At 37.8% G+C, this 26,738-nt stretch overlaps 1 protein-coding gene across 9 annotated transcripts in view; it reads left to right on the forward strand.

Moving 5' to 3' along the window:
- KIAA0825 (KIAA0825 ortholog) overlaps positions 1–26,738 on the forward strand; it is a 373,989-nt gene that overhangs the window by 320,382 nt on the left and 26,869 nt on the right. The window contains exon 22 of one of the 9 annotated variants that reach the window (XM_070517757.1): positions 16,773–16,815. The exons of the other annotated variants lie outside the window; for them this stretch is intronic. Coding sequence (XP_070373858.1) covers positions 16,773–16,800 — 28 coding nt within the window. The 3' untranslated portion in view covers positions 16,801–16,815. Of the gene's footprint in view, positions 1–16,772; positions 16,816–26,738 lie in introns of those variants that run through there. 9 annotated transcript variants of the gene reach the window in all.

Consider the following 26,738-nt stretch of genomic DNA (forward strand, 5'->3'; position numbering starts at 1 on the left):
TCCTACCAGCATTCCCCTCAGCTTGTCGTTCACATATGTTCCTCCTCTATTCCTACTGCTGCCACTACCCTTTTCATCCTGAGTCTCAGACTAAATTTCCAGATTCAGGCCTAAACCACTTCACTTTACTTCCAGAGTGACCTTCCTTAAACATGGCTTCTATTACATTCTTACCCTACTCTTTGTTCCCTACAGTTAGAGAGAACCAATACCTACTTAGGGTCAAATGAACCAGCTGATCTGTATTCCAAACCCACAGAATAATGTTAAGGTGATGTCTTGGGGGTGCTGGACCAGCCTCAAGAAAGAAGGTTGGGAGAGCAACTTACGGATGGGATGAACCCACTTGTCTTCCCTCAATACACCAAAATCACAACAGAGGAGCCCAGTATGGGGTCAGGAGGAGGCAGTGAGGTAATCAATGCTGGTTTGGAGATTGAATCTCAAGTGCCAGAAGTTCATCTTGATGGAGGTAAGTATGGATTTGGAGCTTACGAGGGAGGTCTAGGTTCTGAGAGTTGTCAGGGATGCCTAGGGGTTTAGTTGACACGAGGTGATGAGATGGCCAAAGAGGGGTTTGTAGAGCTCAGAGAAGGGGGCTAGAGATAGGTGGGGCGGGGTGTGGGGATTGATCAGACAGGGAGGAGGACAACCAAGAGAGAAGAGTGCAAAGAAGCAAGGAGGAGAGACTTTCATGAAAGAACGAGCGTTCATCTGTTCAAACGCCAGAGAGACTGAATCAGACGAGGACTAAAAAGTGTTCATTGAGCTGGGCCAGGTAGATTACTGTGACCACAAGAAAATGAATTCAGCAGTGAGGCCTGCCCTTTTCAAGAAGCTGCTTGAAGAAGAAAAGAATTCAAGGCAGTAAGTAACAGGAGATAAGGCAGAGACCCATAAAAGATAACTAATAAAGCAATAATCAGAATGACATAATCAAATGGCTTTTAGGAAGATTAATCAGGGAAAACGAGAAGAGAGAAATACACATAGCAAGTAGACTACTTAGGCAAATGAAATTAGCAATAATAAAAATAGAAGGGATTTTAAGTCCTAAATCTTTCTTTCCATCTTCATCTCATATTTAGCTTCAGACAAAAGCATATCTCTACGCTCTTTGTCAATATTTCAGCTTATCAATTTTTAAAATGGTTTGACTCTCCACAACCCCCACACTAAGTCTAGGGTCGAATCTTCTCCGTTCTATGCTGCCTTCGGAACCCCTTTTCTCCATTCCCCCAGCAATGGTGTTTCCTTCACCCTCATCTGCTGCCTCTGTCAGTCTCTCCTCTGGCCTGTGTAAAATGTGCCTGCAGGGTGAACATTTCTGCCTCGTGCACACTAGGTCTGGCTTCTACCACTTTTATTAGCTTCTGCTCTCCTTTGGTTGTAAATTCAGATGTCCACTCTGCCCTTATCTCTTCTTGATTGCCGTTTTTGATCCTTCTTTTCCATTTCCTTCACTCCCGTTCCATCTTGCTCTCTGATTCCTTGAATATTTGTCACCTGATGCTGTCTGCAACTTGAAAAGTCACCTTTCTGAAGCTCTCGCTTCTCTTGTTCTTTGAAATTGTTTGTCTGTTGTATTTCATTAATGAATTCCTCAATAGAAAAAGAGAAGCAAGTTAATGTCACTTGAACATTTCGATTTAGATTACCTTTCTCTTGACCAAATATAGTATTTCATGCATTTAATTTAAAATGTTCTAATGATTTTTCTTTGTGAAAACTCAGACAAGGCTCTCACATAAACATAGGGAAAGAGTTTAACTAGAGGTTATTATTTGAAGGATGTCCTAAAGCTCAGTAGCTTGTTATAGTTGCTTATCTACTGTTATCTTTCAATTGAATTGAGGCATTTTTACTCCTAGAATGCTAAAATAATTCTTTAAGCCTCCAAAAGCCATTAGGACATCATCTAGTGTTATGTTTGCAAAGGTGAGTAGGAAGAAATAAGGTTTGATTAAGGCAGGAGTGAAGATGGCCCGGGACCAGGAGAATCTCTTAGAGTGCAGGCTCTGGGGTCACTAGACTGGAGGGCAGCTAAGCTCAGCAGGAGTGTCTAATTAGGGGAAAAGGCTGGAGGGTGGAGAGAGTGATGCTAATCAGGAAAGGATGGTGAAGTGAGACAAGGCCAAAATGAAAATGAACTCTGTTACCATAGGGTTTCCTCAATGAATAAGAGTCTATTTTGAAGGGTTTCCTTTTTCTTATCTTCTTTTTTGAGGGTTTAATTTCCATTTCTTTTCAAATATGTCCCCAATTTCTTAATAAGAGAAGCAAAGTACTAACCTTTATAGGGCCACTCTTTCCCATGCATCACATTAGTTGCAGGGAAAACTATAGGAGACATAGTTTGTTTGTTTCTCATTCATTCACTTATGCATATACTCATTCATTCATTAAAAATATTCATTGAGGGTGGGATATGTGCTAGGTACTTTGGCACTTTGTATAGAATGATAAACAAGACAGACACAGTTTGTCTTCCTCTTGGAGTCTAATGCAGCGTGTGTAGACAAGCAGAAAGGCATTTACAGTCCAGCACGATCAGTGCTATGATCAGAGAAGCACAGGTGCTGTTCGAACCACAGAGGAAGGAAACACAATCCAGCTTGGGAGCAATAGCAAAGACTTCACAGCAGGAATGACATTTTAGAATTAAAAGGATAGGAGTTGGCCAGGCAAAACTGAAGTGAGGGGCAGGGAGGTGAAGGCAGAGAAGCAAAATAATATTACAAACTGGAAAACAGCACCTATATCACTCAAGGTGAGAAAGAACGTTGTACTTTCACATATGTGAACAAAGTTGTCTATGGTTGGAAAGCGGAGTTGAAGGGTTTAGAAGGTAAAAGATGAATCTGGGTCCTAATCATAAAGGACTTTTGTGTGCTGTGCAAAGAATTTACATTTATCCTGTGGACTATGAGAGAATGGTTGAAAGGTTTTAGATAAGGAAATGACTTAACCAGATTTGCTTTGTAGAGTTGCTTCCAGCTGAAAAGTAGAGATGGGATTAGAGAGGGTGGGCAAGATAGGACATTGCAATACCAACTTGCAAGTCATTATTGCTGTGATTTTAGCCAGATATAATGGTGGTCAAAATTAAGTTAGCAGCAGAGGAGATTAATTCAAAAGATATTAAGTGAATAAAATGGGACTTGGTTTATCAGACAAAAGAGAAAGGAAAATCATGATGTCCAAACATCTCATTTGGCCACTGGATAAACGGTGCTGTCATTCATTGAGATAGAGAACACCAGAGAAAAGCCTTTCCTGGAGAGAAACACCTGAGATGTCTAGTAAAACTTGAGATTAAAATATATATATATATATATATATATATATATATATATATATGAAGCTCACAGACAAATAGAAACCAGAATTACAGATCTGAGGGGTGATCAGCATATAAATGGTAACTGAGCCTGGGGAAAATGAATGAGTTCACCTAAGCAAAGAGTACACAATTGTAATTGAATGAGTAATTGTGTATTCTTTGTTTAATAGCTGTCTCCATGGCTAGACTTTAAGCACAATGAAAGCAATGACATTGTGTCTGTTCACTAGAATCAAGCATAGTACCTTGCCTATAGTAGACAATCAATCAATAATTTTTGAATGAATGAAAAAATAATACCTGTGAAACCCCGTGGTCAATTACAAAGGAATGTACAAGTATATAGGACTAATATTGATTATAACTAGTCAAATCTAGACTTGCTCTGATAACCTATCAGGAACTACATTTTATGCCTCCTTTCTGAAATGCTGCATCAAAATTTGATTAGTTTATTTTTTACATGAGAATATTGATATCATCTATACAGCATACTGAGTAGCAGGCACTAGAGTCAAAGGTGGTAACCTTCTTTGGTCAAGTTACTTCGAGTGCCTCAATTTCCTTATCTATGAAATGAGGATAACAGTACCTATTTCATAGAGCTATTGATAAAATTAAATGACATAATATACTTTACACAGCAACCTGGACCATGGAAGTACTCTAAATAATTAATATTATTTGAAACTTTGTTGAGGTGACAGTTCTCCATGGTGTTTCTACCCGTCTTGTGTAGCTTTTGTCCCAGACTATCTTTTCAAGAATGTTTGCAACACAAACAGCCTTGGAAGATAGAGGTAGTGACGTCCTCAGGGCAGAGAGATTGGTTTCTTCAAAAGGATAATAAAGATAATGGCTCCCTCAGGGGCAAAGTTTGGGCAGGTTTGCTAGCAGCTCCCTTGTGAGATGAGTTTCTAGGTTTGAGATTCTTCAGCCATGACACAAACCCACTCTGTGTTCAACATCTACCTAGGCCACTCGGCATTGCCCCATGGGACTTGAGGGGCAAGGGTAACCAATATGAACATGAAGCTGATGTTGTCCACGGTGCCTTGAGTAATTAAGGTCTTTGCCCCTTTCTGAAGGGCCTTTCGTCTTCTGCCAGCATTTATGAAAGAAACTGTGGCCGGCTATCTGGTTAGCCTGTGAGCAGCGTAAAATCTCAGACCCTTCACTTTTCTTGATAAAGTTGCCTCTTCAATATGGACCGGTATATTGTAAAGCCTTGATGCAGATGATTCTCAATCTTGACATTGCATAATTCTAATTATGAACAATATATCAACAGGTGCTCAAGATACAAAAGTGTTCATTTTCACTTTGAAGAATTCAATCTTTTTGCTTCTTTGATTGGGAAAAGTTTCAGAAACACAAGACAACTTTGTGTTTAAAAATTTCTTCTTCTAGCCCCAAATCCATGGGGGACAAGTATGTGTAGTACAAATCTTTGATATCTAATAAATATTAAATATCACAAGTGTACGTTGAAATCACATAAGAATATTCTTAGTATTGACTGCAATCATTGAATAGATAGCATAGATCAAGGCAGCCATTGGCTAGCAAATAACACCTGTTTGTTAATGCAGAGTAATGATTGTGTATTTATTGATCTATCAGGTGATCTCTCATCTAACTTCCCAGTGTTTATTTAGGTATGGGCACATAATATCTAAAAAGACACCAGTTTTTATTTGTGTGTGTGTGCACATGCGTGTGTTTAAAACACCTAGTCATGTCTCAGAATATAGTTAGGGATCTGCTTTGTAAGGAATATGATGATCCAGGAGTTAAACAAGATGAAGAATATTCACTTGTACCAAATGTGAGCAGGTAAGATCCAGTAGGGAACAGTGTTTGTAAACTAAAAAAAAAAAAGAAAGCAAGAAGCAAAATGCAAAGGCAAGATGGGAAAAATGAGTTGCAAGTAGGATCCAAGATAACAACCAGAATATATAGGAGATAGATCTTACTTGAATAGTCCAAGACAAGAATAAGATAGAAGAAGTACAAGATCCAGGGTGCTCTAATACAGGACACTGGAAATACAGTACAGGTTGGAGAGAAATAAGGCCTTGAGCAGACAAGACTTCCTACAACAAGGACCACTAACCATGTGAAAGGAGGAGTTCACCACGATGACATGCAAGCTTAGTCCAGAAGACAGAGAAGTGATTTAGGAGCCCAAGAACTTTATATCTCCAAACACCAAAAGACAGTAACTCATGCCGGTAAAAGAGGATAAAAGAGAAACTAAATAAAAAGAGTTTGCTAAGCCAAACTGTCTATGATATGAGGAAAAACTTCCATGCGTTTGAATCATTGGTGCCAAGCAGAGGCATTGTAGTGTTCTTAAACCACAGGTGTCACTTTCTGTGGCAGAGGTGAAACCTGAGCTAAATTAAATGAACACAAAACCGCACTAACAGGGGCTGGCCCAGTGGCACAGGGGTTAAGTTTGCACATTCTGCTTCTTGGTGGCCTGGGGTTCAGCAGTTCGGATCCCAGGTGCGGACATGGCACCGCATGGCAAAAGCCATGCTGTGGTAGGCATCCCATGTATAAAGTAGAGGAAGATGGGCATGGATGTTAGCTCAGGGCCAGTCTTTCTCAGTAAAAAGAGGAGGATTGGCAGTAGTTAGCTGAGGGCTAATCTTCCTCAAAAAAAAAAAAAACTGCACTAACTGTATTTCTAAACTTACATTGTTTGAAGATTTAGTTGCAGTCTTGGGGCATCCATCTCTGGGCTAAAGAAAGGACAAGGAGATGGGAAAAAGATCACTGAGAAGGTGGGAGAGAATGGAAGTTAGCAACTAAGATTTCAATATTTGTTGACAGTATTTTCCCCCTGTTTTTTTTTTTGTTTTTTTTTTTTTTGGTGAGGAAGATTTACTCTGAGCTAACATCTGTGCCAGTCTTCCTCTATTTTGTATGTGGGTCGCCACCACAGCATGACTGCTGATGAGTGGTATAGATCCTTACCGGGAACCAAACCTGGGCCACCAAAGCGGAGCATGTGGAACTTAACCACTAGGCCACGGGGCCAGCCCTTTTTCCCTCTTTTATTGTCAGGTGGTGGTAGACAAGATGGGGCAATAATAAAAATTGCTTAGTTTTGGAGACATGGCCAAAATCTAAAGCATTTTCTATTTAAAATAATTAAAGTGTCAGGCATTCCTTACTTGTGGACTACATCTTTGTTTATTATCCTGTTAGATAAAGGCTCTTGTCATTATACTCCAGGCAAAGCTGTTAACTGGGAAACTCAAATCCGCACCCTAGACCCAATTTTTTAATACGGTTTCCTCTTTGATCTACTGCATCTCTGAATTTAATTATGGGGTCTAACTTGATGCCCTGCCATTGTATCCTTTGCTCTTCTTTCTCTTTCTGTAGTTCGTAAAAAAGAAGAGTTTTCTGTTTCTTTTAGAGCAAGCTCATTTTTAGTTAGTTCATTGAAAGGTGTCACCTCCTACTTCATGTTGCTCCTTGGGTCCTTTTATTTTTTGTCTCCTGAACTGACACAATTACCATCTCTACATTCTGCAAATACAGCCTGCAGAGCGGGTTTCCTAGGAATATAATTTTCAAAAGTGCCAGACATAAGAGTGACTCGAAAGCCATTTGATGAGTTCTCTGTTACATCTCCTCATTTGCTTCCTTCCCAAAGAGATTTTTGATTTCTGCCTGGAACATGCTTATCAGCTTAAAGGTATGCAGCATCATTATGTGATGAAGATTTCCTTCTGCAGCAGCAAGTGCACTAACCTTGAATGAAGCAGTTGCTAATCATGCTGCACTAAGCAAATAAAAGTCAGAACCGACCTAATCTTGCTCGCCTAATATCAGTTTCTGCAGACTTCAAGTGTAATGTTCTAATCACTGGCGCAAAACAGCCAATTAATTTGCTTTCCCTATGTGTTTTTACTGGCCAAGATGCATAGGGGAGCAGTGCGCTCGGTCATAATCATGCTCCACAAAGATGGGAAATGTTCCCTTTGAGCTTCCAATCATTAGGCCAGCTGAAGTGAAGACAAGCCCATTGACAAGTGAGAATGGCAATAATTTATTTTCTATTGATGGGTTGTGACAAATCATGTCGAAGCAGTGGCTGCATACTGTGGGGCTCCGCTAAGGAAGACTGTGATGGGCAAAGATGAAACCCTTCACAGCTCATTTAGTCCAAATGTAGCCACCTGGGTGGTGAATCGGTTCAACATACCAGCCCAGGCATTCCAGCACAAAATTAGATCGCTAACAGGCAGGCCATATAGGGGTTCCTATAGGCATTAATCAACAGGGTTGAGCTGTCAAAATGCAGAGCCTGAAATTAAGAAACACCAAAAGGATGAAACCGTCGCAATGCTGTCAAAAAAAAATCAAGAATGTGATTCCTACTGCAGGATTCTAGCCCCCATTAAAAAGGCTTAGAAGAAAAATGAATTATAAAGGGTAAAGAGAGGCATTACCCTCGTGGATAATTTTCCTAAAATTTTGACACGTGTTAATTAGGAAAAGCAGCATGAAGATTTATGTAAGCATGAGCACACCCTTTTACAACTTAACACTGACAGGTCAGATTACATGTAAGTCCTCCTTACTGCCCCACAGCATAGTTCATCTCTTATTTAAATTTCTTTTCTACCCGAACGTACTGATGTGCAGAGCATTTGATGTCTCATGCTGCTTCTGAAGACAGACACATCAAACTCTGCAGAACTCTTGGGCTTGCACAGCTTATTTCTGAACACTCTTTTTGGTAGACAAGAGACTTCTTGCTGCTGGAGATGTAGACTGTTCATGTGTGTTTGATTAAGTTGTGTCAATATTCTTTTAAGAGTTCATTATCTGTTTTCATACTGGAAAAGTATTTAGTGCCATAAACAAATCCAAACAATCAGAGTTTCTGAAACGAACCAAATTTTCACTGCTCGAAAACATGTGAAAGTTCGATTACCTAAAAATATACACGCCCTGAAGAAATGCTTTCCAAGCCACACATGGGTGTTTTACAAAGTGTGGTCTGTGGACCACACGTAGGAATGATCTAGATGCTCATTGAAAATGCACAGACACGCCTCAGACCTACTGCAGACAAACCTCTGGGATGGACCTGGAAACTGGAATTTTAACAGGATCTCCAGGGTGATTCTCAATGTACAGTGAAACTGGAAAACCACTTTTTCTTATAACTCCCAGTCCATTCTCAAGTGTAAATACTTATTTCTTTCTACCTCTAGCAAGCTGTGTTCCATTTGTCCATAAACACTCTGATACTTTCACATTTCCATGCTTTTGATCATGCTATGCCTTCCTTACGCCCCAGCCCCATCTTCCCATCCTCCAAGATTCAATTCAAACACTCCCTCCTACACGAGGCTTTCTCCATTGCTCCCAGTTAGATGTGAGTATTCTGGCCTTTGCCCTCCTAGCCTTTTGTTTCTTTCTTTCATAGCATCACCACCTTCTACCTTCTATTGCAGGTGCCTGCACACGTGCTTTATCTTCCGCTTACTAGCTTGTTTACTCCTTGAGGTCAAGTCTTAGATGTCTGTTTATGCCTTAAACCACCTGATTCATTGCCCTGAGGTATAAGGACAGTAAATGTCTGTAGAATTGAACTTCTGAGTAATTGATGTTAGTTCATTCAAACCCAAGCTTTATACTTTTAAGTCATTCACAGAGATAAGTGTTCTCTCTTTCTGTGTGCTCAGAATTCTCATCAGAATCTGGAGTGGGTCTCTCTGTAAGCAAAATACATGAGGTGTGTTTTTGTTTGTTTGTTTTACTTAACTGCAGTTTTTCTGTGAAATGTTATTTTGCTTTAGATTTTCTAAATTAGCTTTAATGATATTTTCTCTGCAAGAATATTCGTTAATATTTTAAGTCTTTGGCTGAAATAGATGTATAAAATGTATTGATCATTGCTGACAAGCAGCCCTGGTGGTCTAGTGATTAAGATTCGGCACTCTCACTTCCATGCCTGGGTTCATTTCCCATCAGGGAACCACATCACCTGTCTGTTGGCTATCACACGGTGGCGGCTGCGTGTTGCTGTGATGCTGAAATCTGTGCCACCGGTATTCCAAATACTAGCAGGATCACCCTTGGTGGACAAGTTTCAGTGGAGCTTCCAGACTAGACAGACTAGGAGGAAGGATCTGGCCACCCACTTCTGAAAAAATTGGCCATGAAAACCCTGTGAATAGCAGCAAAGCATTGTCTGATAGAGCACCAGTGAGAGGATGGCACAAAAAGACGTGGCAGGGCTCTACTTGGCTGGACACAGGGTAGCTAGGAGTCAGAATTGACTCGATGGCACTAACAACAAAATATTATGCTGGAAAATAAATCATATCACAGTATACTACTAAAAACCATTTGTTTTGTAAATATTTCAGATATTCATGTTTGTTTCTTTTTTTAAAAAAAGCCAGGAGCTATATGGCTTTAAATATTTGCTAGCATTGTACGATGGTTAACTAACAGTCAGTCAATAGCTACAACTGTTTAACTGTGTCTACTTTGGTTTGACTAATGTCGTAAACCATAATATAGCCTAAAACATAGGAGTCATGGTTTGAGTTTTCATGACCTAAGGAGTAAGTTCAACCTGAGTGTATGGCAAAGAAGTGTTTTACTTTGAGCCTCCCTATATTCTGGAAATACAAGAAAGATTAGAAAGAGAAGTGGACAAATGTTATTAGTTTTATCATTCTTGAAAGTAGTATGTCTCCTCAATCCATGTTGTAATTTTTTTTATAGAGGTCTAATTGACGTATAACATTATGTTAGTTTCAGCTATACAACGTAATGATTTGATATTTGTATATATTGTGAAATGATCACCACAGTAAGTCTAGTTAACATCCATCCCCATACATAGTTACCAGATTTCTTTTTTGTGATGAAGACTTTTAAGATGTACTCTCTTAGCAACTTTCAAATATGTAATACAGTATTAACTATACTCACCATGCTGTACATTACGTGGTTGTTGTTTTTAAAACTTCTTTTTACCTGTGATATTGCTGTGTTTTTAGGCACCACAGAAATGCAGAGAAAGAATGTTTGTAGACTACTTGAGAATATTATACTTGAAAAAATAAAATAATTTAAGCTAATTTGAGCCAAACCTATTCTAGTCGGAAGAATAGCCCTCTATCTGCCTCTGTCTTCAGTTACAAACCCTCTAGATGAGGAGCAGGAGCTGAAGACATGCCTCTCACTTTGATTCGGTGCCAAAGATAATTAGGGCGGACTAGAGCCAGGGCAGAGCTGCTCAGAGAAGTTCTGAAGGTCTGGGAAACTACGTGTTTAAAAAGAAGGTGATATGTAAGCTTACCTCTGTCTGACACCTTGAGTTGTTTTAGGACTAATGTAAAAAGTACTTTCTGGGACCAAACATTTCATAAAGTTTCTCTTGCAGTTTAATAGTTATCTCAGTGGGTTTTGCTTCAACTCAGCTGATAATTATAATAGAACAGAGAATGATATTGCAGTTTTATTTATATTAGAGTTCTTGGCCATGGGCACCTAGGGAGCCCCTAGATATAACTAAAACCTAATTAGGAGAAAAGAACATTGCTGACTCAATTTCTGAATTGGAGAGTAAAAGAAACACAATAATCCCTGATATAAAAACATAAAATAATTTCAAAATAAATAACTAAAAAGGATACTGCCTTTGAAATATGTCCTCCACTTCTCCAACCAAAAAAGAATAGCAATGTGGTATTTTCTAAAATAGAGTCAATTTGATGCTAATTCCTTGGTTCCAGAGGTAAATGATCCTCTAAAACTGTTTTCACAAGCATCACATGTCACTCGGGGACAGAAGGAGTGAAAGGTGAGTCCACACGTGGTTGCCGAACACTGATGAGACTTTGTAGAGGAGCCTGAAGGGGTCTGATAGATAAGCACTGAGAAAGGGAAAGAGATGAGAATCAGCCAGCCCATGAGACAAGTTTCGAGTTTCGGGAAACTTCTGATACGTGAGAAATATCAGAGCATTGGATGAAAGGTTCTTAACATTGACCTCATGATACTCGTGACACAAGAATTCAAAGAACTCTTGATGAAGATAATAAGAGTGTGTATATTTCAGGGAGGCTTCTTTGAAGAAGCCACAGAGCACAAATAAACAAAAACCAGCCTGTCCTTCAGAAGGTGTCTTGCCTGCCCTATGAGCAGGAAGAAACCAACTATGGCCTAGGCATAAAACCTGGGAAAAAAGGGAACGTAATCAAAAGACTGATGAAGAATATACATCAAAAGAGGAATGGCACAGAGAAACACAGAAAGTGTTCAAAAAAATAGTTCTCCAGAGTCTCAAATAAATATCAGACAAATGACCACTTGAAAACCATCAATCCAAAGAGAGTTTTAGAAAGTGATACAATGAAATAACTGAAGATGAAGACTGAGCTGGAAAACTCGGGACAAAAATGAAGGAGAAACTAGAAATCATTACAGACATGAAAGCCCCTTTGAAGGCCATAAAAATTAGAATATATACTCCTGAAAACAAAGTCATGAGGGTCCAAATTGAGAATTAAAAACATGGAGAATAAATCTCACAAACCAAAATAGGAAAAAAGAACAATATAAAAATTATTATAGAGAAGATGATAGCTGTGTAGACAAGCATAAGAGACCCAACAATCAAAAAAGTACTGTTTCTGAAGAAAATAGCAGGACAAAAAAAGATCTAATATACAAGAAAACTTCACAGAAGAAAGAAAGATTTGATCTGAGAAAAACTTAATACAAGATAACCAACACCAAAACATGCTAATACAATTTCTGATGTTTAATGATAAAGTTATATATGGGCTCTTAGCTGAGAGAGTTAGTCATGTAAAAGGGGGAAAATGAGGTGTATCTTAAACTTCTTCAAAGCAACACTTAATGACAGAGAACAGTGGGGCCATGGCTGTAAGTTTCCAAGGGCAAAAAAATAGGATGCAAAAATTTCATTCTCAGACAAGTTATCTTTCAAATGTAAAGACAACATTCTTAAGCAGGTAAGAATTTATGGACTATAGCATCCGTGATAATTATTATTAGCAAGAGAGGAGTCAAAATAAAATACTACATAAAAGTATCTGAGAATAAACAATCATGGAAATCTTATTATATGGCTGAATGCTATAAATCTTCAGAGTGTAAAAATCAGATACATGCATGTGCAAACACACATATGATCTGTTGACAGGTGGAGAAAAGGAAGTGGTGGGCGCAACTGTTGATGTATTAGCCCATCTTTTATAGTTGGCTCTCAAGTGATGTTGTTTTAAGTACTGAATTCAGCCATGTATAGTTCTTTCATAGTATGTTTTTCCTTAAAATTTTTTCTTTAAAATTTAAAGGAATTTTTAAGGAATTCTAACAAAGTGAAGAAACATTTTTCTGAAGTGTAACAATTTTTCTTACACTTCATTTTTTTCTTTGATTTATTTTTTTATTAAAGCCAGCATTTATAGAATTATCCCATTTTTTAAAACATTTCCATCTCTTTGTCTTTGCATGAACATAGATGTTTGGAAAGACATGCACCAAATACTGGATTATTTCTGGATGGTGGGATTCTGAGTGACTATTAACTGCCCTCTGTAGATGTGAACATATAGATAGTTTTATGAATGAACAGTTCTGAATAGCCACAAAAATGAATATGAATTAAATACCTAGAAAACTGGAGCATCTTTCTGATCTTGTCTTTAGTATATTCTTCCTTTTCATTTCTTCCCCCCAAAAAGATAAATAAATAAAAGGTAAAACCCATTTGCTCAGCATATGTAGGATGCTCACAGTGGCACAATATCAATCTTCAGAGGAATTACAAAGGAAGCCAAACAAAGTTATTTTTCCATAAAGAGCTTACAAATTAACTTGATGATCTTTATTTTTTTGCATTTGTTTGAGTGTAAGTGTGATGCTAACTTTGTGTAACAGAAAAAGGATTTGCAAAAAATCAAACTGTGATATTGTTAGTTAGCTCTCTTATTCCCTGTTCATGCTCTCTTATGCAAGTAAATCAGTAATTTTTTATTTGGGAATTATTCAAGGTATAAGGCAACATCTTTGGGAGCTATTTTAATGTGGGCTTGAAAGAGAAAAGTATCGATCCAAACTTTTTATTATATCTTAAGAATATATTTTAGTATATGTCTCAAGTCACTATTTTGGTTTAAAAAGGAAATCCTTGATGGAATTGGCAATTATCAAAGAAGTACAAATTTGTCATATTTGCATAACCGACATTGCTCCAATAATGAAAGTGAATGATTTGACTCACATACTATGGCCTGTTTTGTAAAATAATTTGTTACTGCTCTAAAAAACCTTTTAAGATGAATCATTTAAGTTGTTCACAGATTTAGCTAGTTATCCAAATATTTTGTTTATAGCTAGCCAGTTTGATTGATCTTTTTTTCCTGAATATACTGTCATGTTGTGGGATTCTGATTGCATAGTTGCAATGGGGTGAACTTTACTTTTTGTTATCATTTTCATGATAGAAGCTAAAATTCTAAAGGTTATGATATCGTTTCATGATTGTCAAAGCTCTCGGTTTGACATGTTATTTCTTAAAGTTTATTTAAAAAGGTAGGATGATGGAAGGAATTAGCACTTACCTAGGTTTATTAGCATAAAATATATAGGAAGAAGATGAGGGACTGTAATTAATATGATGGGTAATTTACAGTATTTGCACAAATCAGAAAAGTATCTGGTAAATAGGCAGGCTTCCATTTGATCATGAATACTTGCTTGTGATCTAGTTTACCTCTTTATTTTTAGAGTAGATTTAAACATCTGATCATCCTCTGGATGTCTTTACCCAATATATGTCTTCAGTTTAATTGCAGAATTGGAAATGCTTTCTTAAAATCATGAATGTTTATTAATATTAATTGTGATATCACAAAGATGATCATTCACACGGAGGACTATTAACACTTTTTAAGTGGATAATAACCAGTTGTTCACTGTAGTTGCTTTTGCAACTTTTAGTTTTGTATATTATTTTGTCCTCCAAGGTAAAATGACAGAGTGAGCATATTGCATAAAAACCAACATCATCACTCTTCCACTGCCTATCACCCTGTTTGTGCTTAACCAAGCATTTATTTATTAGTTCTTAATGGTAAGGGCTACAAGGTTACTACACCTGAGAGAAAAGTCTGTAAGACAGGCTCTCTAATTAATCACTGGGAGGGTTCAGGAAGGTCTAGCTATTTCTGTAAGCTGAAGCATTTATGCACTCTATTGCGAGTGTTGATCACGAAAACGGCAAGTAATACTTTATTTCTCTAAGATTCTATACTTCCATTAGGAATAATGAACCCTTTACATGTCTCTCTGTGTGTACACATGGATGCCATCATTAAAACTAGGGCCTTTGTTCACCTGAGGACAGATATGGGAACAGTTCTAAGAAAACAGTGGCACCAGTATCTTAGGAATGATACTAAAATGCCACCCATGGTGCTCTGAATTGAAGACCACCATCTCAGAACAAACGGCTCTGAGACAGAGCAATCAACAGTGATAGACCCTGTTAGTCAGGAGTTACCATACCCAGGACCACTTGTGGCTAGTCAAGTTAGGTGGAACATTGTTCCATGTTGGTTAATTTTACTGAGTTCACAAGGAAAAGCTACAGTGAAATTTGCAGCAGTGCTTTGGGTGAAATCATAATTTAATTGACAGTGATGAGGCTCTTTCCCAGATTGGCCTCGGTGACTGGGTACAACAGGCATAGCTAAAATGGCACCAGCTCCTGCCGTATTGACAAGTCTATTTGGGAACCCACACTTCTCTCCCCATCCTTGGCATCTGCTTTGGTGTGTTTCCTGTGCAGCAGCCTCTGCAACTGGAAGCAAAAAGCACTGCAGATCTTAATAATCTCTTCCTCCTGTCCCTAGCCAGATTCCTGACATTGGCAGAGGTCACCACCTAAGTCACATTGCTGGCCTAGTTTGTCTCTTAAACTCAGTCCTGTTCATTTCTTAAGCCCAGCACATGTAGACAGTACACAGATGTGTGCTCTCTCTGCCTGTGTTCATGTACCTCAAATGTAGTCTATCAGGCCAGGACGTCTAATCCTTCACACACTACCCTTGTGATGTTTCTCCTCTTCCTCTCCGTCTCTCCCCATTTCTATAATCCTTACGTTCACATTTTAGTTGCAGTATATGCAACAAACAGTAGCTTTTCAGTGTTGAGCAGCTATGTGGATGCTAGCCCACTCCTGGAATGCTAAGAACAAGGCTGTGGGCGCTGAGGCCCCACTGCATTTTATCAAAGAAAAGAACCTTCCCTGATGGTTGCTGCTTCCTGTCCTTGTACTGGCCTAGGATTCTATGGGTCGTCTTCAGAACCTCAAGCACCTGCTGTCTCCACTTCAACCAAAGCAGCTCCACTTCTTAGGTTTTACATATGACGCTTCCGCAAAGTACTTTTTATGCAGATGCTGCTACAGTTTAATAAAAAGAACTATCTCTAAAAATCTGAAGAAATTGATCACTTAAGGTCCTGATATAGATGTTCAAATTCTACATTTGTGGGGAAAAGCAGCTCTGAGGAGTGTTGGAAGTGTGCTCTGCAAGCGGGGATGTAGCAGGGGAGAACAAGTCAAGGAGAAGAGGAGTTTCTATAAAAGGAGCGGAAAGACAAGGAATAGGAGTAGGAGGTAATAGTTGTACTGGTCTAGGAATTTTTTTTCTTTGTGGATAACAGTAGAATGGGAAGTGTAACTTCATCCAGTTCACAGGTCAGTGTCACGAGTTCAAGTTCTTGTTCTGTTTTATTTGGACTGTTGCACACTCGCAGAGTAGATTCCAGCAGACTGAAAGCAGCCCTCCTCCAAAGATGCAGGTGCTGGCCATGGGTGGTCAGGCTGCAGGGCACAGAGGGGCTCTGAGGGGCTGTGGGCACACTTCCAAGAGCATCTTCCACTGTTGCCATTTAATTTATCCATCAGTCAAACTGTGAGGTGCTAATGCAGCTGCATCTTGTTGAAGACAAGGCTTGAGGAAAAGAGCTAGGAATTGATTGCTATGACTGGTAGCTAAATGTGTCTGAGGTTCTGTAAATAATAATCAGACTTTTAAATATTAATTTTATATAACTATGTATTACACGTGACTATAGCATATATGTGCCTTTATTATTGATTCTCAAATATTTCAAGTTGGATAAAATGAATTTTTAAAAATTTTGGTAATATCTTTGGTGTTCTGTATTGATAATATGAAATAACCAGTTCAAATCCATGTTAGAATTTACTGGATTTTTTAATCGAACTCATTGATGCTACATTTATATATTCATTTATTTATGCCTTGTCTTGTTTGGAATAGGATTTAAGGTAATAGTTATACATATGCTCCAGATTATAACCCAAATTCTTTCCTAGGGAAAAGAAATCAAACTCAAGAATTTAGAAAATTAGTTTAAAGAAATTGGACTCAATCAACACAGAGTGGGAAGATTATTGATTTGTCCTCAGACAGAAGTGGGTATGAATTTTACCTTTGCCGTTTTGCCCTGTGACTTTTAGTAAGTCATTTCATCTCTCTTAATCTCAGCGTTTTTATCTCTAATCGGTAGGACATAATGAGACCTCACAGAGTTAGCATGAGGATTTGGTGGAATGATGTGTGGACGGTACCCCAGTGCCTGACATATAGTGTATACTCAGCTAAGATTAGCTGAGGACTCGGATGAATACATGGCAAAAAAATTCAAGGCAGATTGATTAAATGTTACATTTTGTGGTATAGACATTAAATGTGAAGGAGTTGAGAGTCACTGAGCGCTAAAGTAATCAGAGAAGATTTTGTAGAAATTTAATAAGTGTCTAGAAATATGCAGAGGATGAAGAGAGTGTCTTTCTTAGTCCATTCAGGCTGCTATCACAAAACCACATAAACTGGGTGGCTAATAAACAACATACGTTTATTTCTCACAGTTCTGGAGACTGAGAAGTCCAAGACATGGCACCAGCAGATTTGGTGTCTGGTGAGAACCTGCTTCCCGGTTCATAGACAGCTGTCTTCCCTCTGTGTCCTCACATAATGATAGGGACAAGGGAGTTCTCTGCAGTCTCTTTGACACGGGCTCTAATTCCATTCGTGAGAGCTCTACCCTTAAGACCTGACCGCCTTCCAAAGTTCCCACCTCCAAATACCATTACATTGGGGATTAGTTTTCAACACATGAATTTTGGGGGAATGCAAACATTCAGTCTATAGCAGGGAGTGAGAAGATGAAATCTTGCTAGGTGAAGTAAGAGCAGGAACAGAGGCTTGAGTGAGTAACAGCAAGACAGGAGGAGGTTATGCCGATCAGCTCCAGGTTATCCAGCTGGGGCCTGACAGGGGCTGGAGAGGATGGCGGGGGACTGGTTTGGAGACAGACAACTCACTTCATTTTGGATCTCTAGGACTTGAGGAAACAAGATGTCTGAGTGAGAATATACCTCGCATAGCTGGAGATGGGGTCAGGGCTCTATTCTGAAGAGGCTACAGGTTTGGAGGTTGCAGCCTCATGGTGATAATTAAACCAGTGAGCACTCAATGAGAGAGAGGGGTGAGCGCAGACCAAAGACTGAATTTGTAGAGGATACTCTCCAGTTATAGGGTAGAAAGCTGAAGAAGCTCAATCAAAAATAAACCCACAGATGGTGGTCAGACAGTGCTAGCTAGGACAGTGGAGTGGAAGCCAAGAAAAGAATGGTCTACAGTAAGAGGGGTAGCTGGAAGGAAGCCCAGGCAGGGCAGGGAGAGGAGATGGTCTATGAGCAGCTGCTCCCTCCATTAGAAGAGTGAAACCAGGATGTGCAAAGTGAGCCCTGGAAGGTGGACCTTTGTCTGGGGAAGGACGGTGACCAGCTGTTCTGCCCCATTGGTTCTGCCTTTCCCTTCGGTTCGCTTGTCCAGCTGATCACCTTTCTGTTCCTCCCTCTCTCCTGCCTCCAAACCTCTTCCTAGACCCAAATAACACGTTTTTTAGTGCTTTGATCTGAAACAATCTCTTTTTACATCCCGTTGGAACAATTGGGATAGGGTAAATCTTTAAGAAGAGACTTCACAAAGTAGTAGGAGACAACAGAAGAAAATAAGCTGGAGGGGGTACAGAGCATGGACTCTCCAGAACTAGACCCCCTTGGTCAAATCCAGGCTCTCTCATCTAGTACCTTCATAACTTTACAAGTTACTCCATCTCTCAGTGCCTTGGTTTTCTAGTCTGAAAAATGGGAACAGTACATATTTCATAAGGCTGTTGTGAGAACCAAGTAGATTTAATGCGTGTATAGCTCTTAGATGAGAGCCTGGCACTTTTTAAGTTTGATATAAGTATTTGCTATTAAATAAGTACAGAATACAAAGAATTGAAAGAGCAGTATGCATAACTTCTAGCCATTTACTAGCTCTGTCTCTTTGGACAAATTATTTAACCTCTCTAGGCCTCAGTTTCAGCTATATAATGTGGATATAATACTACTTCATAACTGGGAAAATTGAAAGAGTCAATACACATAAGGTGTTTAGTAAATCCTTAATAATTAACACCCTTATTATTAGGTCGGTGGCTTACCCATGTGGCATTCTGATCACCAGAGATCAGAGGTGCTGTCCCATTTTACACCTGATATGGGCAAAGAGAGGCCTCCTCTGTGCCCTGGCAGGCACCAGGCAGACACAGCTTCTTTATGTCCTTACCTCTTCACAGTCAGGAGCAGGATGAGAGGAGCACCCTTTCTCTCACCTGAGCCAAGCCTGCTCTGAGAGGTACCTCACCCTTCAGATGAACCCCTCAAATCAACTAGGCTGGAGCTCCTCTTAGACTAGAGGCCATTTTTAATATAATCACCTGAACCTTCATATAACATAACTTAAGCATGATAAAAATGAAGATAATATAGTGTAGAGGAGAGGGAGAAGGAACCCTGAGGAATTTAAGGGTCATAGCTCTGAAAGGTCCCTTCTCTAAAAGCAGAGACATGCAGGATCCACATCTGAAAGGTCTGGGAACAGATTTTCATGGCAAAGAGTTGGGGGCTTTTCAAGTCAGGGACAGTGTACCCGAGAGGAAGGAAATCTTGCTTAGCTGGAACCTGAACCCTGCTCCATCTGCCCAGAACCACCATTTCTTACACTGATATCTGTGGGCTGGATAGCAGGTAGCTCGGGCCTAATTTAACCTGTCACCAGACAAGCATTCTGCCACTGGCACAGGCAAGGGTAGTTCAGGAAAAGTTCTTGTCAACTGGATAAAGAACTGCCCTCATATCCCAACCATTTGGATGCTTCTGCTTCCAGATGCCTTGCAACCAGCAAGTGTCCACATGAAGATACTTTAGTCATTTTCTCAAAATAACAATCTATAAAACATAAATAGTAAATTTCTTTTTACCATAAAAGAAAATTAGATTATCAGAAATAGAAGCTATAAATCACATGTGGTACATCTGAACTTTCTATGTACCATAATAACTAATCACTTGGCTATCAGGGCACTGGGGAAATTACAATAAATTATATTTTGTGGGGTATGCACCACATGAATGAAGCCAAGAATATTACAGAAGTGACCTTCACCTTGTGTGATGTCATAGAAAAAACGATGCTGCCCTAATAACTTCATAGGGTTAATTAGTTTGGGAGAACACACAAGAGGCAGCGATGTCACAGAGCTTTTTTATTTTCTTTCCCGTGGGAAGTTGGGCTAATAAAAATGAAAAACATTTCAAGTAGCTAAGTAAGAAAGAAGAGTTGCATAGAGTTAGAAGGAAATGCTTTAGTGCTGTCCCCTTAGAAGGCCTAGTTCTCTTTCTCTCTAAGCTGCAAATCTTATTCTTTTCTTGTGCATCTTTTCCCATCGACTTGGGAATCTTTGAAATGACCATTGTTTCCAAAACCTGCTCTGACGATGGATTTTTTTAATTCGCCAATGAACACGAATCCATTTAATCAGATATGGACTTCTGCAGATAGGGAGACATTTATCTGTATAAAATATGCAGCTTTGTTTGGTCTCGCCACTTAGATCCCCCGTGGGGGTGGAGGTAAAGTTTCCACAGTCATGCTGATTTCAGATGAATAGGTTTGCTGGTGTCAAAGACGGGCTGCAGCACTCCGCTGGCATCTGGGGTACAGAAGGCTAATTCTTCTGAATAGAGCCATTGATGATTACATTTTGGGGAAACTTAATCATAGAGTAATTAGGCTTTAATTCTTACAAAAACTTACAATTAATTGGATCTTTTATACAACTTTTTTTTGTTTGATTTAAAGTACCATGTAGGTTGGTTATAGAAACTTAATTTAAATATGGATTTAATTAGAATTGTTTTATGATTTTAATGAGTCTTAAAAGTCTTTTGATGAGCAGCCTGTATAATTATGGTATTTACAATGATTGGGTAAATGAATACTTTTATAATTTACCTTTCAGGAAACTGTATTTTTATGGAGGCTATTTTTTGCATGATGAATTGTTTCATTTTATGTTCAGTTTTTGTGGACATGGTGCTTAGTCCTGCCCCTAATCACTCAAATGCTTTCTCTCTAGAATGAAATTAAACTTTCATGGAATCAAAAGCATCAGGCAGTAGCCCAATACTACAGTTTAATTTAATCACAGAAATATTTTTGTTTTTATTATAAAGGAGACTGAATCACTGCTAAAACTTTTAGCTGAGGATTCAGTTTTTCTATATAATCGGGAACAAACAAGTTTTCTGAAGACAGGCTCTTTTTCTATAGGAAAAAAATGTGATTTTAAGGAAATGACTTTAAAGTTTTTAAACAGCAAAGTGTAATATTGAGTTGTCAACTTTTTAATGTACTGTCAAAACAACTAGAAATTAGTGTTTTCAATAAACATTAAAAAATGTTTAATTAACAAAGGAAACATTAGATACTTTCTCCCCTTTGAGTAGGTCCCATTCCTACCTGTACTAAATCAAATAAATAACATAGGATATTTTTCTGCCAATTTAAAAAAAAGCATATTAAATAAGTAATATTAGGACATATGTTTTTATTTTCCATTTTTAATGATATTATTATATTATATCCTTCTTATGTTCTATCCTTCACTCTCCAGTTTAGGTCAAATTATTTACATGTGCTTGAAAATCAATCAGTGCAGCTTGACATATCAAGAGTATAAGAGAAAAACCATATGGTTACTACAATAGTGTAGAAAAACATTTGAAAAAAGCATTTCATGACAAAAACTCTCAGCAAACTAGGAATAAAAGCAAACCTACTCAATTTGATTGAGTCCCTATGAAAAACCTATAGCTAACATCATAGTCAAAGATCAGGAACAAGGCAAAGATGTCTTTTATTTAACATTTACTGAAGATCCTAGCTAGTGCATAAAAGACATGTAAATGGGTAAGGGAGAAGGAAAGTTATCCTTATTTGCAGATGACATGATTATATATGTAGAAAACCCTAAGGAATCCACAAAATAGCTATAAAATCTAATGAATAAATTTAGGAAGATTTCAGGATACAAGGCCAAAACAAAAACTGGAATGTCTATATACTAGCAACAAATAAGTGACAATAGACATTTTTTTAAACCTCCATTTAAAATAGCATAAAAAATACTCAGGAGTAAATTTAACAAGAGATGTGCAAGACCTGAACTGTTAAAACTATAAAACATTACAAAGGGAAAGTGAAAACGAACTAAATAAATGAGAAGATATCCTATATTCATGGATGGAAGATTCAGCATTTTTAAGATGACAATCCTCCCCAAATTGATCTATAAATTCCATGGAATCCCAATCAAAATCCAAACAAGATTCTTTGAAGAAATTGATAATGTGACTTAAAATTTATATCAAAATGTAAAGGACCCAGAATAGCCAAAACTATTTTGAAAAAGGAGCACAAAGGTGAAGGAGTTATACCACCTGATTTGAACAAGAATTACTATAAAGCTACAAACTAAGATGGTGCAAAATTGGCATAAGAATCAGCATATATGAAAATGGATCATAATAGGGAGTCCAGAGATTAATCCATACTTCAATGGGAAACTTATTTTTGAGAAGGATACCAAGATAATTCAAAGGAGAAAAAATAGTCTTTTCAATAAATGGTACTAGAATAACTGGATATCTGTATGAGGAAAAATATTACTGTTGATCCTTACCTCATATCTTCTACAAAGATTAACTCAAAATGAATCTTAGGCTTAAAGATGAGAACCTAAACTACCAAGCTTCTGAAGAAAACATAGGCGAGAAAGTCTCTGACACTAGGTTAGACAAACCTTTCTTAAATAGGAAAAAGCACAAACTGTAAAAGAAGAAATAAATTTAAAATGGACTCTCATCAAGATTAAAAACATTTGTTCTTCCAAAAGACATAGTTAAGAAAACAAAAAGACATGTCAAGGCTGTAAGGAAATTTTCACAGAACATTTCTGACAAAAAGCTTGAACTCAGTATAAAAAGAACTCTTACAACTCAATAAGAAAAAGACAACTCAGTTTTTAAAATGGGGGAAGATTTAAATAGACATTTCACAAAAGATGATATACAAATGGCCAATAAACACAGGTAAAGATATTCAACATCACTAGTTATCAGGGAAATGTAAATTACAATAATAGTGAGATGCTAATACCTACTAAAATTAAAAGGACTGACAATAATAAGTATTGATATGAATGTGGAGTAACTGGAAGTTCCATACATTGCTGGTAGGAAAGAAAAATAGTACAGCCACTTTGGAAGACAGTCTAACAGCACTTTATAAAGTTAAGCACATATTTATCACAGAACCCAGCAATTCCACTTCTGGGTATTTTACCCAAGTGAAGTAAAAATACATGTCCACACAAAGATGTGATTGCAAATGTTTATAGCAGCATTATTTCTAACAGCCAAAATGGGAAGCAACTCAAATACCCATCAACTGTTGAATGGTAAACAAATTGTGTTATATCCCTACTATGAAATACTACTCAGCAATAAAAAGGAACAAAATATTAATAACTCAAAAACAGGGGCCAGCCTGGTGGCATAGTGGTTAAGTTTGCACACTCCGCTTCAGTGGCCCAGGCTTTGCAGGTTCAGATCCCGAGTGCAGACCTACACACTGCTCAACAAGCCATGCTGTGGCAGCATCCCACATACAAAATAGGGGAAGATTGGCAGAGATGTTGGCTCAGCGACAGTCTTCCTCAATAAAAAAAGAGGAAGATTGACAATACATGTTAGTTCAGGGCTAGTCTTCCTCACCAAAAAACAAAACAAAATATTAATAACTCAAACACAGGAGTGAATCTCAAGAATGTGCGAAGTGAAAGAATTAAAAAGAAAAGACTAGGTACTATATGTTTCCAATAATATGAATTTCTAGAAAAAGCAAAACTATAATGACAAAAAGTAGATCAAATGACTGCCTAGAGCCAGAGTTGGGAAATGTTACGGAGTGCAAGAGGCATGAGAAAATTTTTCAGGATGAAAACTTGATTATGGAGATACAATCAATTTAATTCAACTTAATTGTATGAAATTACCAAAATTCATTAAAGTGTTCACATAAAACTCATAAATTTTGCTGTATATAAATAACATTTCAATAAAAGGCATTCCTAAAAAAAATTTTTACGTAATGGAGTTTCCCAAGAATTCAAATGGTATAATGCAGCTGCAGTCTCTTATCTGTACTATTTTCTTTCATCTCTAAAGATTTCTACTTCTAGTTTTTCCTCAACTACAGGATTACAAACAATGTTTAGTCAAAAAGGTCTGCAAATATAAACCTATTAGTCATTTAACTGTTTAGATCTTTATTTTTACAGAATAGGCCAAAAGAGGCACAAAACTCGCTAAAGTTTAGAAGTGATTCAGTTTCCCTTACAATGAAACCATGGCTCTTTTAAGAACATATTCAGTGGATCCTGGGTTTTGGTTCCAAAAGATGTAATCATGTAAGAGTTATTCTGTGATTTTTGTTTTCTTCTTTTTATTTATTTTTTAAATTTTATTTTATTTATTTATGTATTTATTTATTTGCTTGAGGAAGATTCACCCTGAGCTAATGTCTGTGCTAATCTTCCTCTATTTTGTATGTGGGTCACCACCACAGCATGGCCACCAACAAGTGAAATATGTCCATGCCTGGGATCAGAACTGGCCAACCCGGGCCTCTGAAGTAGAGTGCACTGAACTGAACCACTACACCACAGGGCCAGCCCTCTTCTTTTTTTTTAGACTGTAGTAATTCCACCTAAGAACTCTGATAATGGAGATGACAGTGACTGATGGGAAACATGAAATGAAATGAGATTGTAAATCCTGCTGCATTGGAAAGGGTAATGGTATTTTGATGCTTTTGTAATTATCAGGGCAACTAAGAAGTATGTTCTTATTTGGCTGCCTTTCTATGTACCTCTTTAAAGTGCCTTCTTCCCAATCTCACCTACCTTAGTGGTCAATCAACCTGGTACAAAACTACTAATATTTCTAATAGAAAGTCAAATGTGGTAGAGATGAAACATCTACTGAATGCAAGTTAATATATTAACCAAAACGGTGCCTTTCCAGTATGGTTATGCAAATACCCAACTTACTGCTGCTTTTTTGTTTCCGTTTACTCTTTCATAAAGTGTGTTTTGTCTTCAATACTTTGACTTATCTTCAACACTGTATTTTTCTTAACTAGTAGTAAATTACTACACAGAAAATTGAGTATTTCCAGGATTTTGGAACTAGCAGAGTCGATATATTAAAGATAATCTTATTGGATGATTGTGACCTAAGAGATGTTGTCTAAATAGCTATCAAATTATCTGCTTATTTTATATTATGTTTCTTATTATACTTAAGTTTTTGAATAATTGTTTGATTTCTTTAAAAAGAAAAAATCCTCCTAGCTATTCTATGCTGAGCAAAGTAACCAGCACATTCTGAATCAGGTATATGCATCTTAAATATCCAAATACATAAGTAGGATTAATTAAGAAAAGATATGATATCAGTTTTCAAGTATTTGAAGGGCTCTTACCTACTTCATGAGAGATGGTCTTTGTTTTGAAATTCTAAGTGTACATTTTAATGAATTTTGGTAAGTTCATACAATTAAATTGAATTAAATTGATTATACTTCCACAATCAAGATACAGAATAAATTTCTTTTAAGCCAAGAAAAAAAAAAAAAAAGATCCAGAAGAGTTCCTTATCCTAAAAAGTCTTCCGTTGCCTCTTTGCTCTCAGTGAGATTTCCCAACTCTGGCTGTAGGCAGTCACTTACCTACCTTGGGCCTTCTTTTGAGCTGTTTCAGAGGGTAATTTTTACTAACGGGTATGAGTTAAAGAGATATCAGTATGGTATAAGGAAGAATTCTCTGACAATTAGACGTGAACTCTTCATCAGTTAGAGAGGTCTGAATACTTGCAAATTAAAATAAATGCCTCAAAGTCTCTTCCCATTCAGGGTTCTATGACTCTTTCTCCTGCATGCTTTGGAATGGCATGTTTTAATTAATTACATTTTCTGAATAACCCTAAATTAACTCGGGGTAACTCTTCAGGCTTTTATTTCAACACTTGGTGGAAAGTCTTGATAAAATGTGTTACCACATTGTTCTCTCTTATTTTTCTGGTATACATTGTGCTAGATTTGTTTTCTTTAATGATTGAGAATATTGTGGTAACTTGGGAGTCACTATCATTTCTGAACATTAATCATCACTGACAAAATTATCAGTGATATATCTAAGAGAACTTTTCATCTTTTTCTCCTTCCCCTTAGCGAATTAACTCCTCTTTCCACTGTCTGTCCTTAATTCCATCAACAGGTTTGCCAGTCTGAATCTGAACTGGATAAAAATGCCAGTTTTCTTTGCTGCTTGTCTTCATGCCTCTAACCAGATTTTTCAGAGTTACCTTTTCCTCTTCCTATTCAACAACACTCTATCCCCACTTCCCTTACCCTTAGCCTTACCCTTATTGCATGCCTGCATGGATTATGTCAACAGCCTCTTTGTTTCCAGTCTCTCCCAATTCTGGTTCACCTTTGTATTTTGCTGTCAAACTAAGATTGTATCAGTTCAGAATTTCATTCCTCAGCTCAAAAACTTGCAGGGATTTCCTACTGCATGACCCATCAAGTACAAACCATTCCCACTAGGCTTTTAAATCCCTTCACAAATGTCTCTACTACATGACTTCAGATTGACTCATTGTTCTGTACACAGTGGCCCTTCTCTGCCCTTGGAACACATCTCGCTATCCTCACACCTTTGCTTGACATGACATTGTTGCACAATCATGTTTTCCTATCCAAACTGAAGATGTCCTTCAAGTACCACTTCCTTCACAAAACATTCTCTGGCAGCTCTT

This window comes from Equus asinus, chromosome 9 (genome assembly GCF_041296235.1).
Source record: "Equus asinus isolate D_3611 breed Donkey chromosome 9, EquAss-T2T_v2, whole genome shotgun sequence".
Taxonomy (NCBI): domain Eukaryota; kingdom Metazoa; phylum Chordata; class Mammalia; order Perissodactyla; family Equidae; genus Equus; species Equus asinus.